The following is a 17,517-nucleotide window of genomic DNA, read 5'->3' as shown; positions in this document are numbered from 1 at the left end:
ACATGGTGTCCGCTAACAATTGGAGCTAATTTTCCATTCAAAAAGTCAAATGGCGCGCCTTCTCTTCCGAGCCCTGCCGAGTGCCCAAACAGTGGTTTACCCCCACATATGAGGTATCGGCGTACTCGGGAGAAATTGCCCAACAAATTTTATGATCCATTTTATCCTACTGCCCATGTGAAAATGAAAAAATTGAGGCGAAAAGAATTTTTTTGTGAAAAAAAAGTACTTTTTCATTTTTACAGATCAATTTGTGAAGCACCTGAGGGTTTAAAGTGCTCACTAGGCATCTAAATTAGTTCCTTGGGGGGTCTAGTTTCCAAAATGGGGTCACTTGTGGGGGAGCGCCAATGTTTAGGCACACAGGAGCTATCCAAACGCGACATGGTGTCCGCTAACGATGGAAATAATTTTTCATTCAAAAAGTCAAATGGCGCTCCTTCCCTTCCGAGCCTTACCATGTGCCCAAACAGTGGTTTACCTCCACATGTGAGGTATTGGTGTACTCAGGAGAAATTGCCCAACACATTTTAGGATCCATTTTATCCTGTTGCCCATGTGAAAATGAAAAAATTGAGGCTAAAAGAATTTTTTTGTGAAAAAAAAGTACTTTTTCATTTTTACGGATCAATTTGTGAAGCACCTGGGGGTTCAAAGTGCTCACTATGCATCTAGATAAGTTCCTTGGGGCGTCTAGTTTCCAAAATGGGGTCACTTGTGGGGGAGCTCCAATTTTTAGGCACACGGGGGCTCTCCAAACGTGACATGGTGTCCGCTAAAGAGTGGAGCCAATTTTTGATTCAAAAAGTCAAATGGCGCTCCTTCCCTTCCAAGCCCTGCCGTGCGCCAAAACAGTGGTTTACCCCCACATATGAGGTATCAGCGTACTCAGGACAAATTGGACAACAACTTTCGTGGTTCAGTTTCTCCTTTTACCATTGGGAAAATAAAAAAATTGTTGCTAAAAGATAATTTTTGTGACTAAAAAGTTAAATGTTCATTTTTTCCTTCCATGTTGCTTCTGCTGCTGTGAAGCACCTGAAGGGTTAATAAACTTCTTGAATGTGGTTTTGAGTACCTTGAGGGGTGCAGTTTTTAGAATGGTGTCACTTTTGGGTATTTTCAGCCATATAGACCCCTCAAACTGACTTCAAATGTGAGGTGGTCCCTAAAAAAAATGGTTTTGTAAATTTCGTTGTAAAAATGACAAATCGCTGGTCGAATTTTAACCCTTATAACTTCCTAACAAAAAAAAATTTTGTTTCCAAAATTGTGCTGATGTAAAGTAAACATGTGGGAAATGTTATTTATTAACTATTTTGTGTCACATATCTCTCTGGTTTAACAGAATAAAAATTCAAAATGTGAAAATTGCGAAATTTTCAAAATTTTCGCCAAATTTCCGTGTTTATCACAAATAAATGCAGAATTTATTGACCTAAATTTACCACTAACATGAAGCCCAATATGTCACGAAAAAACAATCTCAGAACCGCTAGGATCCGTTGAAGCGTTCCTGAGTTATTACCTCATAAAGGGACACTGGTCAGAATTGCAAAAAACGGCAAGGTCTTTAAGGTCAAAATAGGCTGGGTCTTGAAGGGGTTAACAACATTTATCTCACACAAAAAAAAAAAAAAGCAAGTCTCCTCACCCCTAAAGAACTTGAACCTGCACTCCTTGAACCAAACACTTTATTAAATGTACATGCGAAAAGGCTAGTGTACATGACCATATTACCGGTCCGAGTGCAAACAGGCAAAATATGAGATTGGTCCAGGTGTAATGTTATGTCAGATTTTAATCCTCGGACAGTCTAAAAGGGGCAAAGGAGGAGGGGGAAAAAAAAAAATGCAACATGCCAGAGTTTGAGCAGATATTCATATTGTGCTCAGTCATGCAAGTCAATGAGTCCACAGAAACCATGGGGCTGCGCTCTAATGACTGCGGTTGGGTTTCTACACACTGACAGAATAGAGAAATTTTATTCTCCCATCTGCATCTCCTCAGGGAGAATTGGATCACACCATCCAAATGACACTATGATCAGAGTTTGGCGAAATTATCTGAGGATGAGAGAATCTACGGTCGTCTGCATGAGCCCTTAGACTGTTATGAAGCATCAAGCAAAGACCATGATGTATGGTCTGGTCGTGGCTTTTCTGACCCAAGCTTGACAGCATAATAGTGATGAGCGAACGTGCTCCTCTAATGTGTTATCCGAGCATGATCGGGTGCCAACTGAGGTCTTCGGCGTGCCTGGAAAACATGTTTACAACCTCACGGCTGCATGTCTCCCTGCTGTTCGACAGCCACAACACATGTAGGGATTGTCTGTTCGGTAATCCCTACATGCTTTGCAGCTAACAGCCGCGAGACATGCAGCCACATGGACTTGAACATATATTTTCTGAGCACGTGAAGATCGTCTGTTAGCACCTGAGCACGCTCGGATAACACGTTAGATGAGCAAGTTCGCTCATCACTACATAAGCAGCCTCACAGTCCAAGTACAGACTGGAAAATACATTGCGAAACGGTCCTTTACTTATGGTTAAAAGTGCTTGGACCACAATTTGTACATTAACTTTTAGGTAGAAATTAGTTTAATTTTATGTACACTCAATGTGCAGCTTCAAATTTACATCCATTTTGGTTGTGGTGGACATTTTGAGTGTGCTTTTGCCAATGTTCTTCAAGAGAGAATGCCGGGGAGGAGAAACACTTGGGAGAGTTTCCCAGGCTCCTACTTCTAGCATTGCCAAGTGAAAAATGAACTGCACTCAAATGCAACCTGAAATACATCAGTGTTTTTGTCTCTACCCATTCCCGAGACTGGGCGAGTTGGGGGCCACAAGTTGTACCAAACATGGACATGCTTCAACAATTCATTTTGCAGACGTTTGGTCTGGGAAAGGTAGAAAAATTACAACCAAAAATACATGAAACACAGGTGTGTGTATGGGGTCTAACAAATTAGACTTGCAACCACAAGAAGCATGTGTAATGAAGAGGAGAATTTATTCATTCCATATTGCTCAGAGTGGAATCAGGATACCAGACCCCCACAATATCAAGTACATTTGCATTATTTTACAATGTAGTGAGAAAGGCACTGTGTGGTTGGCATATGGCTGACGAAGGCTTCACATTCAGGGTTTTTTTGGGGGAGATTGAGGTCAAATGCAAGAACATCTAGTAGGTAATACATAATTAGATCTGATATTATTCTTCCAATGAGCCAAGAGTTCTCCATCCTTCTTAGTTATAAAAATTGGATAATTTAAGATCTGGAATGCAATTTTTAAGCCACTTTAAAGATTTTGGAGCTCATCAAGAGGACAATCACAGAAGGTCAATTAGATTTTAGCTGTAAAATAATGAGAGACTTCTTCGGCAGAAGGAATCTTTTATTTTGGTTGTGCTGTATATCTCAGGTATTTCTTCCCAGAAGGTAGTTCTTTGGTGAAAACGCCACAGGTGAAGATCTTACTAGCTTCAGCCTCAGGAACATTTGGAGGAACCATAACTCTGTCGCCAGGCTGATAAAGGGAAAAGAAAAATCGGATTAATGTGGGTTGCATAAAAGGCGTTCTTTAAACAATGGCTTAGATTGCACAATATTGATTGTGGCTGTAGCTAGGGTTGGAGAAATGCAGTGGAAACGTGGTTGAGATGTTAGAGAAATTAAAGTTGTACAATAAAGCGGATTTAGGCAATGCAAAAAAAAAAAGTTTTGCCACCACTCTCTTCCCCACGGCTACCTCTACCTGGTATTAAGAGTACCACATTACAACAAGACTCTTTGGGGTTCAGTTCTTGGCATCATTGTGCCGAAATACAACCATCAACTCACCAGAACCCACCACGTACTATTACGGTGCTACACCATCAGGGGTTATTATCTAGCATTGCCTGCTTGTTCTTTATTACCTTCCAGTCTACAGGAGTTGCAACGTTGTGGTGGGCTGTTAGCTGAAGGGAGTCTACAACCCTCAAGATCTCATCAAAATTTCTACCAGTGGTTGCTGGATACAAGATTGACAGCTTCATTTTCTTATCTGGACCAATGATGAACACCTACAAGACAAAAGACAAGCTTCAGTAGGTCATTATATACTGATCACAGGCAATATGTGCAAAGTTAGATCTGCAGGCATGTCCCCAAGATATAGAGAAATACAGTGCAGCAATAAGTTAGGTTTTTGTGTTTACTACACCACTTCAATGACTACTGGTCAATTACAAGTCGCAGTAGCATGGCGCTGCCCGTGTGCAGCCTTTTGACCCGGATTCATTGCCGTTTCTTCAATTTTTTTTTTTTAGGAGTAATTTGCTCCTTTATTATCCGTACTATATTCATGAAATGCAATTTTTAACCAGATGTTGCATCTTATTGGGGGGGAGGAGGGAGGGTGCGCGCCAGGGCAATGAATGCCACAAGTCAAATAAAAAAAGGTGACTTCGCTCAATCAGATTTCCCTTTGAGGAAATCCATACTCACACATCGGGCTGTCACGGGCATCCCATCGTTGTCCTTCTCATCAGGATCAAGCATACCCAGTTTTACAGCAAGGTCCCTTTTGGGGTCAGCAATTATTGGGAATGGTAGGGTCTCTGTTGCCTCCTCACAGTTGTAAGCATTTATGTCCTGTAGGGAACAAAACAGAACATGGAATCAAAATACCAAAGCTTCTGTCCATCTGTGGCAAGCTCAAGGTGATATAAATGAGCTTCCCATGCTGCCAGCGCTACAGAAGGACCACAAGTCATTACTGGTGCAAAAAGCTTCTTCAAATAAAGCACAGCACATGTAAATGTAGCCGATGCACAAAATTATATGTACACATCAGAATAAATGGGCTGCAGAAGGGCAAGAACGCGCCACATGTTCACAAAGCTCAATCTCAAGAGGGAGGCCGGCCACTAAGAATTTCATGGTTGGCATCTAAGCATGTACTGCACAAGGCTGGTAGGGAGCTTTGGCCACCACCCCAACGGTGGCTTTCTGTCAACCCCCACTTTCATCTTTCCGTCTACTGTATGAGCTACAGTTTCCCAATAACAGGTAAAACCTGTTAAGCATTTACCTTGCTCCAGCCGTAATGATCTGGCACATCATCTATGGACAGGGCAATCATGCGGACATTTCGTTTCTTGAATTCCGGTGCCATCTTTACAGCCCGACCCAGCTCTGTGGTACATACTGGCGTATAGTCCCTCGGATGTGAGAAGAGAACACCCCATCTGAGAAATACAAGTAGTGTTTCATATAAATTGGGGTCAACTATAATGCAGAATTCTGTAGCTAGAAAAGACAAGTAAAAAGCATTAGTGGCTCAGCACCACTGACAGAACCCTTATCTTTAGAATACGAGACAAATTAGTGATTTTGGGGGGTTTGACTGAGAACAAGGCCCTGTAGAGACCCACTTTTAATGGACCAGAGATGTGTATGCTCAATGCGTTCTATTCATTGTCTATGGGGCTGGCAGAAAAAGTACAGAACTGGGCAATTTCCAACAATCCCTTAGGCAAGGCATGGGCACCTCTGCCACATTCACAATAGAGGATCCAGAGCCCCATTCTGGCCAGTGATCAATAAGTTCTCCCATCTTATAAATAGGTGGATTCCCAGGATGGCAAGTTATCCCGTGTGGCCATAGATTCCACGTCACCCTCTGCTCTTCTACAAGGGGTCCATGTACACGTCAAGCTACAAGTTCGGATCCTGCATGATAGTCATTGCAGACCCATAGGCATCTGCTGTACATAAAGGGAAAAAAGCCTATTCTCTTACACAACCCCTGTTACCGCATAGAAGAAATCCAGTTGGATGGCTTGTCTGCATTTAGACTGTATTCATGCTCATTTATGTCTGGTTTTACTTTATGGATATTCAGGGTGCACAGATCCTATGACTGCTTTGTAAGAGTATGGGGAGAACAGACCAAGATTCCTTGAGATGCCAAACCAAGATACTAAGCTTTAGCAATGCCTTTCAGCTCTGAGCGTAGGGGGTTCATCTCCTTCTGAAGACGGCTTGCTGCATAGCACATCGTTGTGGACTTTCTCACTCCCAAGTGCAACAAAAATGGCAGTAAATCACATGGTCTTAGGGTTCGCTCACATCTGGGTATGAAATCAGCAAATCCAATATTAAAAAAAACACCGCAGAGCACACGGACCATGCTTATTCCATGTGATTGTTACACACCCATCTCACCGTCTCATAGGAAACGTGACATTTCATCAGCCGAGTACAGCAAATTCACAGCTTGAACAGTCAGAATAGATGGAAAGAGGTCATTGAGATATATCATTAGTGCATAAAGCTTACTGTGCATGTATTTAGCTAATATGAGAGTAATGGCTTTCTTTAATTAACCAGCATAGGCAAAGTCTGGAAGGGGAGGAATGAACATGGAACTATTAAGATCAGCTCACAAATGTCACTCAGCCTTTACTGGTAATTACAAGGAGACCTTTCCGGCGCCTGCGCACTGCAGTACTATCCTCTGCCCTCAACAGGGCAGAGCAAAGTACGCCTGCGCCGGAGCCATGGCTGAAGATCAGAAGAGGACGTCTTGGAATGAAGATGGGAGGCGCTGCAGCCGACCAGAGACGCCCATCCGACCGGACCAGCAGCGGGACCGCCCCTGGGTGAGTATAATCTAACGTCTTTTTCTCCTCTTTCAGGTAACATCGGGGGCTTATCTACAGCATTACAGAATGCTGTAGATAAGCCCCTGATGCCGGTGGGCTTACCTGACCCGCGATTTTCGGGGTGACAGGTTCCCTTTAAGTATGTAAAGTAAGCTTGGCACTTGGATGTGAAAATAGTAGATATTTATTTGTGCAGGTAATGTTTCAGTCCTATAAAGAAACCCGATTGCACAGGTAAAATTAAGTCAGAAGTAAAAGTATGTGCACACGTATTGTGGAGGACTGCGGATTTTTCCGCAGCGGATTTTGAAAAACCGCAGTTCAAAACCGCTGCGGTTTTTACTGCGGATTTATTGCGGTTTCTACTACGGGTTTACACCTGCAGTTTTCTTTTGGAGCAGGTGTAAACCCGCAGCGGAATCCGCACAAAGAATTGACATGCTGCGGAATGTAAACCGCTGCATATCCGCAGCATGTGCACTGCGGTTTTCATTTCCCATAGGTTTACATTATACTGTAAACTCATGGGAAACCGCTGCGGATCCGCAGCAAAATCCGCAGCGTGTGCACATGGCCTAACAGTGCAGCTGCTTATTGCCCCCTTCCCAGAATATTAAAGGGAACCTGTCACCCCCCTCAGGCGTTTGTAACTAAAAGAGCCACCTTGTGCGGCACTAATGCTGCATTCTGACAAGGTGGCTCTTTTAGTTATGATGCCTGCACACGCTGAAACGTTTATAAAACGTGCCCCCTCATACCGTGAAACCGTCCGGGAGGCGAGTCTTTCCTTCCTAATCAGACGCAGCACAGCCGTCACTCCGGGCCTGTGCGCGCCGGGTGCCGCCTCTTGCTTCATTATCGTCCCTGGCGCCTGCCTGAAAAAAAAAACTTAATGCGCAGGCGTCGGGGATGATAATGCTGCAAGAGGAGGTGGCGCCCGGCACGCACAGGCCCCCGAGTGACGGCTGTGCTGCGTCTGATTAGGAAGGAAAGACTCGCCTCCCGGACGGTTTCACGGTATGAGGGGGCACATTTTATAAACGTTTATTTCAGCATGGGCAGGCATCATAACTAAAAGAGCCACCTTGTCAGAAGGCAGCATTAGTGCTGCACAAGATGGCTCTTTTAGTTACAAACGCCTGGGGGGGTGACAGGTTCCATTTAAGACCAGCTCTCAGCTGTCTGCTTTCCCTCAGCTGGTTAATAAAAATAAGGGGGACCCAATGCCATATTCTTTGCTAAATACAAGTACAGAAAAATACACACGCAAAGCACTAATTATATATTTATATCTGTATATAAGATTGCTTTAATAGAGCAATAGCTTGAAATGACAAATACTGCAAACACATTGCATACCCATGCTAGGGGAGGGGGGTGGGGGGGAAGCACACTCGCGTACCACTTGCATGGCATACGGATGCTGGGTGAGGGGGGAAAAAAAAAAAAAAAAAAAAAAGAAATGCCCAACACTCCTTTTGTGGCCGAGAATCTCAGCTACTTTAGATACACAGATGTGAATGTACCCTTAAGAGAAGTATGGCGCCCATAGGAGGCACAATATTCTCTCGCGCTTCCAGTTGAGGAGGACTTTGAAATGGGACACGTAGAAACATGCCACTTCCAATATGGCCGAGTGCCCAAATCTTTCATATTGCATATTCATGGTTATGTAATCGCTCCATATTTTAATACAGCAGAGGACAGTGAGGAGCAGACAGGTCTGACACTGTGGGAAAAAGCACAGGATCGGGCATGTCAAACTGCAACCTGTTCGAATTCACTTTTGGCAGCAAATGTCAGGGGGCAGTCTACCAGATATAACAGGCATTAGATGTGCGCAATGTGCACAGAGCCAGACAAAGGTGACAGGATTAGCAGATGTAATGTCTATAGCCCCCAGTGCCCAGGATGTGCAGGGTGGAGCCGGCAGGGAGCTCTGCAAGAGAAACTGACTCCAGCTAACTAATTGAAGGGAAGCGCTGGGTTATGGCTGCATGCTCTTATTCAGAGTTACGTAAAAACAAAGCTTTCAAAATGCCAAATGGAAACTGATCTGTCAATTTTTCAGGCATTTTCCAGTATGAAACCACTACATACTTTACCATAGAAGTCAGTGTGCAAACTACAAAAATGGTACAGATGCCTGGGAGTTATTATTTTGAATGTTTTGTAAGAGTTTTAGGGTTTTTTGCCTCACAAAAGGTTAACATTTAATTAATTGCTTATACTGAAATTATCAGCAGGTTTTTGAAGTGTAATCCAACAGCAGCATGATATAAAGACAGAGACCCTGATTCCAGCAATGTGTCACTTTCCGGGCTGCTTTCTGAAGTTTGGATAGAATCTCTGTTTTCTCTCCTATACGTGTAGCAGTGCTCTGAATGCAGAGCTCTGTATAACACCCCTGATTGCTGTCAATCAGGAGTAGGGGCGGGATTAATATTTCAGCTGGACTGACACCACAACCTTAGTCCTGCAGTGATCATCTCCTGCTGATAAAACACTGATAGTATTGAAACTACAGTAAGCTGCTAAGCAAGCGACATGCCTGAAACCAGGATCTCTGCCCTTACATCATGCTGCTCTGTGATTACATAGCAAAAACCTGGTAACAGATTCCCTTTAACGCCTAAGGGGGAAAAACCTATTCGAAAAGTTGCTATTAAAAACTGTTCACGTGCCCTAGAGAGAGAGAGATAGAGATATACATATACAATATATATATATATATATATATATATATATATATATATATATATATATATATATATATATATATATATATATATATATATTTTTTTATTACAAATAAAACTATTCACAGGGTTCCCCTGAAGCATCCTGCAGAGAATTAAAGCTGCACTCTGTAGTGCTACAGCATGTAAACGTGAAATATGAATTGCATTACTGCTCTAGATAATAGGAAAAAAATTAAGATACATAGCAAATAATTTGGCCAATTCATGCCCTGCGGCCAACGACAAGGCGATCTCCTCTTGCTGGGAACCTAACCTAGGAGAGGATTCACATTAGCCTGAAGCATGCATTTATATGGGTAGGAAGGATTCTGATGCAATTAAAACTGCCATGGGCTGATGGGTGGAGTTACGGTTTAATTACAGCATGATCCTACCTACCCATAAATGCAGGCTTCAGCCTAAGATTCACATTAGATAGGTTCCCAGCAAAAGGAGATCACCTTGTCTTGGCTGCTGGGCATGAATTGGCCAAATTATGTGCCAAGAATCTCATTTTTTTCCTATTACCTAGAGCAGCAATGTATTTGTTATGAATACAGATGGCTACTCTTCGTTTGCACCTGTACACACCAGTTCTGTTTGGAGGGACGGTCAGTCTTGTTTTTTTTTTTGTTGCAGAAAACAATGGCCAATCTCTTGCTGGGACCCGGTGACCGTCACAATGGGAGTCCTGAGTGTATAGAGAGATCATGTGCGGATTCTGAACACGTTTGGAAGCCGCAGCACAACTTTTTCCAATTGCACAGAATATTTCAGATACTTGAACTATCAGATTGTACAACATGGTAAAAAAGTAAATCCCCCCCACACACACATTGCACAGATTCCACTGTACGGGTGCGTGTTAATATTTAACCTCGGCTTCATGCCAGGAATGTAGATTCATATAAGCGCTGCTGCACACTAGAGGACCATGAACCGAGGAGAAGCCGAACCCTTCCCATGATAAAAGGTTGGAAAAAACTGAATACACATTTCCTGAGAATCATCACTCGTCACTATTCTGCAAGACTGGAACTTAAAGTAAACCTCTAATTGAAAGATTGACACCTGTTCTGTATTTCGGAGGCACTCCTGGTTTCGGCATGCAAATACTGTTGTGTGTGCACTAGCAGCGTACACAATCCGCACCTGACAGGGTTAAACATTTAATCACAATTTCACAGTGAGGAGCCTTTTCAGTCATTTATCAATACTTCCTCGGCTGAGTTATAACTTCATTTTACACACAGGCCAAGCGGTTATGGGGACCCAAGTGGGAGGGGTTTTGTTTTTTTAGACCACTTAAAGGGAACCTGTCACCCCCCTCTGGCGTCTGTAACTAAAGGAGCCACCTCGTGCAGCACTAATGCTGCATTCTGTCAAGGTGGCTCTTTTAGATGTGGTCCCTTTCAATGCTAAAAAAATGTTTTTTTATAATTTGTCCCCGATACCTCGAATTAGGCATGTCTTTTCCCCCGAACACAAACGCCTCCCAGCGGTCACCCAATACTCTGCGCGCCGCCTCCTCTGCTTTCATTAACGTCCCACTGGGGCTCCCGGATTTACCGCCTTGTCAGTGACCACCGCGGTGTGTCCCTCGCTTCCCAGACAACTTTCCGCGGTCGGAGAAGCCGCAACAGCGACCACTTTGAGGAAGTCAGTCAGTCGCCCCTGTGTTCTGCTGCGGCCTCGGCACCTGCGCTGTAAGTTCGAAGGGCAGCGCAAACTGTGCATGCCCAACAAAAAACAAAAACAACTTACAGTGTGTGTATCCAGTGTACACAGGCAGACTGCAGTCAGTGTGCACTGAGCGACCGCTGTGCATAGGCCGCCATGGCTCTCAGCTGCACGAAGCTGGATTACACAGGATGATACACCACTGAGGAGAATGATCTTTAGCGCTGCAGAAAAGATAATTTCAACCGACGAACTAACGCTTTGCTCGTCCATCAGCAGCCTGCGTACAGCGAAAGGTTATATTGAAATGTGGTATTAAGAAAGCTACATCACAACCATCCAGTGTAAATGGGGCTTAAGAAGAGCGCGGCAGCCCCCGTAAACCACTCTCCACAGAGGGCGGCAGCCCCCCGTAAACCACTCTCCACAGAGGGCGGCAGTCCCCCGTACACCACTCTCCACAGAGGGCGGCAGTCCCCCGTACACCACTCTCCACAGAGGGCGGCAGTCCCCCGTACACCACTCTCCACAGAGGGCGGCAGTCCCCCGTACACCACTCTCCACAGAGGGCGGCAGTCCCCCGTACACCACTCTCCACAGAGGGCGGCAGTCCCCCGTACACCACTCTCCACAGAGGGCGGCAGTCCCCCGTACACCACTCTCCACAGAGGGCGGCAGTCCCCCGTACACCACTCTCCACAGAGGGCGGCAGTCCCCCGTACACCACTCTCCACAGAGGGCGGCAGTCCCCCGTACACCACTCTCCACAGAGGGCGGCAGTCCCCCGTACACCACTCTCCACAGAGGGCGGCAGTCCCCCGTACACCACTCTCCACAGAGGGCGGCAGTCCCCCGTACACCACTCTCCACAGAGGGCGGCAGTCCCCCGTACACCACTCTCCACAGAGGGCGGCAGTCCCCCGTACACCACTCTCCACAGAGGGCGGCAGTCCCCCGTACACCACTCTCCACAGAGGGCGGCAGTCCCCCGTACACCACTCTCCACAGAGGGCGGCAGTCCCCCGTACACCACTCTCCACAGAGGGCGGCAGTCCCCCGTACACCACTCTCCACAGAGGGCGGCAGTCCCCCGTACACCACTCTCCACAGAGGGCGGCAGTCCCCCGTACACCACTCTCCACAGAGGGCGGCAGTCCCCCGTACACCACTCTCCACAGAGGGCGGCAGTCCCCCGTACACCACTCTCCACAGAGGGCGGCAGTCCCCCGTACACCACTCTCCACAGAGGGCGGCAGTCCCCCGTACACCACTCTCCACAGAGGGCGGCAGTCCCCCGTACACCTCTCTCCACAGAGGGCGGCAGTCCCCCGTACACCTCTCTCCACAGAGGGCGGCAGTCCCCCGTACACCTCTCTCCACAGAGGGCGGCAGTCCCCCGTACACCTCTCTCCACAGAGGGCGGCAGTCCCCCGTACACCTCTCTCCACAGAGGGCGGCAGTCCCCCGTACACCTCTCTCCACAGAGGGCGGCAGTCCCCCGTACACCTCTCTCCACAGAGGGCGGCAGTCCCCCGTACACCTCTCTCCACAGAGGGCGGCAGTCCCCCGTACACCTCTCTCCACAGAGGGCGGCAGTCCCCCGTACACCTCTCTCCACAGAGGGCGGCAGTCCCCCGTACACCTCTCTCCACAGAGGGCGGCAGTCCCCCGTACACCTCTCTCCACAGAGGGCGGCAGTCCCCCGTACACCACTCTCCACAGAGGGCGGCAGTCCCCCCCTAAACTGCTCTCCACAGAGGGCGGCAGCCCCCCGTAAACCACTCTCCAGAAAGAAATAAAATACTGAAAAATGAAAGTCCCGCAGCGGCAGGAGGTCGGGGGGCAGGGGCGGGAGGTCGGGGAGCGGCAGCGGGAGGTCTCAGGTCGGGGGGCAGGGGCGGGAGGTCGGGGGGCAGGGGCGGGAGGTCGGGGGGCAGCGGCGGGGGGAGGTCGGGGGGCGGGAGGTCGGGGGGCAGGGGCGGGAGGTCGGGGCCCCGCGCACGGGGCGGCGGCGGGGGGAGGTCGGGGAGCGGCAGCGGGAGGTCTCAGGTCGGGGGGCAGGGGCGGGAGGTCGGGGGGCAGCGGCGGGAGGTCGGGGGGCAGCGGCGGGGGGAGGTCGGGGGGCAGTGGCGGGAGGTCGGGGGGCAGCGGCGGGAGGTCGGGGCCCCGCGCACGGGGCAGAGGGTGTATCCGGCCGCAGACACGAACACAAGTGATATCAGGGAGAAGGCGTGACAATGATCCGCCATCAGCAGCCTCCCGGGCAGCCTGTCTAGAGATCACATGCTATAGAAGACATCCAGACCCCAGAACTACAAGTCCCAGCAAGCTCCCTCCAGGCAGGATCCTGTGCACCGCGCGGTTATATAACAGCCGGTTCTGACACTTACGAATCTCCTAGGAACTCATGTAACCGGATTTTGCCGATCGTTGTATCGGCCTCGAAGTCCGGGAAGACATCGCCGAGGAGCAGTCCGGGCATGGCGGTGACAGCTGACACTAGTGATGTGACGTTCATGAACAGCCGACTCAAAGAGCCGGCTCTTCACTGTGAACGATATGAGCCGGCACCTATCAGTGAGCCGCTTGTTATCTAGTGGCTCTCTGCTCTCCTCCCTTCCCTCAGCCTGGTGGTGGAGGGGGAGGAGAGGAGCCAGGAGAGACTGTGTGCTGGAGGGGGAGAGAGGAAAGCTGCTGCTGAAAGTGCTGTAGGAGAGGAGTCGGCAGCAGCGCACAGTGTTATCTCATTCACCCGGCCAATACAGAAGCAGGATGTAAATGAAGGCAGAACATGTGACCACAGAGCAGCCAGTCACAGCTCAAGTTTCACTTGTCCTCATGCACTGTCTTCTTACATCTTTGGCTACTTTCACACTAGCGTTAACTGCAATCCATCACAATGCGTCATTTTGCAGAAAAAACGCATCCTGCAAAAGTGTTTGCAGGATGCGTTTTTTCTCCATTGACTAACATTACGCGACGGATTGCCACACGTCGCAACCGTCGCGCGACGGTTGCGCCGTGTTGTGGCGGACCGTCGGCCGCAAAAAAACGTTTTTTGCAGCCGACGGATCATCTTTCCGACGGCGCATGCACGGCCAGAACTCCGCCCCCACCTCCCTGCACCTCACAATGGGGCAGCGGATGCGCTGAAAAGCAGCATCCGCTGCACCCGTTGTGCGGTGGAGACAACGCTAGCGTCGGTAACCTCGGCCCGACGCACTGTGACGGGCCGAGCCCGACGCTAGTGTGAAAGAAGCCTTTATTGGCATCCTGCCCTGTGTTCAGTAGCAACATCAGTCCCTTCAGAGAGAATTTTCTCCAAAACAGGGCAGATAATCACAGAGAGAAGAAACCGGATCAGCCCGTCCAAACTGAGGCACTTAGTGTTTCTTAATGCCAATTTGTCCTAATGACCTTCTAAAAATGTTTCACTGTTAAGTTATACTGCTGTTTTGCACATTTTTTGCATTTGTTTGATGTTCTTATAATGAAAAATAATATAAACAATGTTAATCTGTTAACTAGAAGGTTTTGTGTCATTATATTGGTGAGATTACTGAAGAGCCGATTCAAGAGCCGAAAGAGCCGGCTCTTCTTGCTGAGCCGAGCCGAAAGAGCCGATTCCCAAAAAAAATCCCGAAGTCCCATCACTAGCTGACACAGCGACTGACAGCAGAGAGCGAGCGCACTAGCGCAGCGCTAATGGCAGGGGGCGGGGATACAGAAGGGGCGGGGATACAGAAGGGGCGGGGATTTGTGGAAACTAGAAGGCGCCAGTTAATAGCCGGGCAGGCCTGTGTGGGCGTACTTCTTATCTAATGGGCGGAGCAGTGTCGTTGTGGGTGTGACTGATGCGCAGGCGCAGTGTTGTGCGGCTCACTGCGTGCTGTAGCAGAATCTGCTCTCCTGCGTGGTGGAGGACTGTGCACTGCAGCTCACCTTTCTATACTGTCTTCTGACCACCACACTCATGAAGCCAAGACTTCCGTCACAGCAAGCCATTATTTCCTCTGTAAAACATACGCAGGTGCAAGTTCCCGTGACGTCATGACTGCAGAGCACATTAAAGGGACTCTGTCACCTGAATTTGGAGGGAACAATCTTCAGCCATAGGGGCGGGGTTTTGGGGAGTTTGATTCACCCTTTCCTTACCCGCTGGCTGGAATATTGGATTGAAGTTCCTCATTCCTCCTGGTATCTGTTTTGAACTGTATTTCTGTTATGCTGTAATGTCTATTGTCTGTGCAAGTCTCCTCTAATTTGTAAAGCGCTGCGGAATATGTTGGCGCTATATAAATAAAAATTATTATTGAAGTTTATTCTCTGTCCTCCATAGTACACGCCTGCGCAAGGCAAGATTGCTTTGTGCAGGCGTGTTCTACAGAGGACAGAGAATGAACTTCAATCCAATATTGCAGCCAGCATGCAGCCAGCGGGTAAGGAAAGGGTGAATCAAAAACCCCAAAACCCCGCCCCTATGGCTGAAGATTGTTCCCTCCAAATTCAGGTGACAGAGTCCCTTTAACCCCTTCCCGACCTGTGCGTCATGAAAGTCGGTGCCAATCCGACCTGTGACGCATATGCTGTGTCACAGAAAGATCGCGTCCCTGCAGATCGGGTGAAAGGGTTAACTCCAATTTCACCCGATCTGCAGGGACAGGGGGAGTGGTAGTTTAGCCCAGGGGGGGTGGCTTCACCCCCTCGTGGCTACGATCGCTCTGATTGGCTGTTGAAAGTGAAACTGCCAATCAGAGCGATTTGTAATATTTCACCCATTATAACGGGTGAAATATTACAATCCAGCCATGGCCGATGCTGCAATATCATCGGCCATGGCTGGAAATACTAGTGTGTTTTTTCTGCGCATTTTACTGCGGTTTTACAATTGCGATTTTCTATTTGAGCAGTTGTAAAACCGCTGCGGAATCCGCACAAAGAAGTGACATGCTGCGGAATGTAAACCGCTGCGTTTCCGTGCAGTTTTTCCGCAGCATGTGTACAGCGATTTTTGTTTCCCGTAGGTTTACATTGAACTGTAAACTCATGGGAAACTGCTGCGGATCTGCAGCGTTTTCCACAGCGTGTGCACATACCTTTAGAATTAGGCTATGTTCACACGGTGCGGATTTGGCTGCGGATTGGCCGCTGCGGATTCGCAGCAGTATTCCATCAGGTTTACAGTACCATGTAAACATATGAAAAACCAAATCCGCTGTGCCCATGGTGCAGAAAATACCGCGCGGAAACGCTGCGTTGTATTTTCCGCAGCATGTCAATTCTTTGTGCGGATTCCGCGGCTTTTTACACCTGTTCCTCAATAGGAATCCGCAGGTGAAATCCGCACAAAAAACACTGGAAATCCGCGGAAAATCCGCAGGTAAAACGCAGTGCCTTTTACCCGCGGATTTTTCAAAAATGGTGCGGAAATATCTCACACGAATCCGCAACGTGGGCACATAGCCTTAGGGTTAGGGTTGGAATTAGGGTTGTGGTTAGGGTTGTGATTAGGGTTATGGCTACAGTTGGGATTAGGGTTAGGGGTGTGTTGGGGTTAGTGTTGGAGGTAGAATTGAGGGGTTACCACTGTTTAGGCACATCAGGGGTCTCCAAACGCAACATGGCTCCACCATTGATTCCAGCCAATCTCGTATTCAAAAAGTCAAATGGTGCTCCCTCACTTCCGAGCCCTGAAGTGTGCCCAAACAGTGGTTTACCCCCACATATGGGGTATCAGTGTACTCAGGATAAACTGCGCAACAATTACTGGGGTCCAATTTCTCCTGTTACCCTTGTGAATCTAAAAAAATGCTTGCTAAAACATCATTTTTGAGGAAAGAAAAATGATTTTTTATTTTCACGGCTCTGCGTTATAAACGTCTGTGAAGCACTTGGGGGTTCAAAGTGCTCACCACATATCTAGATAAGTTCCTTGGGGGGTCTAGTTTCTAAAATGGGGTCACTTGTGGGGGGTTTCTACTGTTTAGGCACACCAGGGGCTCTGCAAACGCAACGTGACGCCCACAGAGCATTCCATCAAAGTCTGCATTTCAAAGCGTCACTACTTCACTTCCGAGCCTCGGCATGTGCCCAAACAGTGGTTTACCCCCACATATGGGGTATCAGCGTACTCAGGAGAAACTGGACAACAACTTTTGGGATCCAATTTCTCCTGTTACCCTTGGGAAAATAAAAAATTCTGGGCTAAATAATTATTTTTGAGGAAAGAAAACGTATTTATTATTTTCACGGCTCTGCATTATAAACTTCTATGAAGCACTTGGGGGTTCAAAGTGCTCACCACACATCTAGATAAGTTCCTTTCGGGGTCTAGTTTCCAAAATGGGGTCACTTGTGGGGGGTTTCTACTGTTAAGCCACATCAGGGGCTCTGCAAACGCAACGTGACGCCCACAGAGCATTCCATCAAA

The 17,517-nt window shown here is 47.7% G+C and overlaps 1 protein-coding gene across 1 annotated transcript; it reads right to left on the bottom strand.

Annotated features, from left to right (window-relative positions):
• Positions 1-2,998: 2,998 nt before the first annotated feature.
• Positions 2,999-14,770, bottom strand: PRDX6 (peroxiredoxin 6). The gene is made up of 6 exons (XM_069737498.1): positions 14,752-14,770; positions 13,478-13,587; positions 5,091-5,247; positions 4,505-4,651; positions 3,934-4,080; positions 2,999-3,542 (listed from the first exon to the last, which is right to left on the bottom strand). The coding sequence occupies exons 2-6, from the start codon at positions 13,567-13,569 to the stop codon at positions 3,411-3,413; spliced, it is 675 nt and encodes a 224-aa protein (XP_069593599.1). The 5' UTR covers positions 13,570-13,587; positions 14,752-14,770; the 3' UTR covers positions 2,999-3,410.
• Positions 14,771-17,517: the final 2,747 nt, after the last annotated feature.

This window comes from Ranitomeya imitator, chromosome 8, assembly GCF_032444005.1.
Source record: "Ranitomeya imitator isolate aRanImi1 chromosome 8, aRanImi1.pri, whole genome shotgun sequence".
NCBI classification, from domain to species: domain Eukaryota; kingdom Metazoa; phylum Chordata; class Amphibia; order Anura; family Dendrobatidae; genus Ranitomeya; species Ranitomeya imitator.
Note: the sequence above shows the minus strand (reverse complement) of the source record. Positions and strands in the feature narration are given on the sequence as shown.

Excerpts from the sequence above, each read along its gene's own strand:
- PRDX6 (XM_069737498.1), bottom strand. The coding sequence starts at position 13,569 with ATGCCCGGACTGCTCCTCGGCGATGTCTTCCCGGACTTCGAGGCCGAT. Across the intron at positions 4,652-5,090 it reads ATCATTACGGCTGGAGCAAG|GACATAAATGCTTACAACTG; the intron begins GTAAATGCTTAA and ends TGTTCCCTACAG. Across the intron at positions 4,081-4,504 it reads TGCCCGTGACAGCCCGATGT|GTGTTCATCATTGGTCCAGA; the intron begins GTGAGTATGGAT and ends TTTGTCTTGTAG.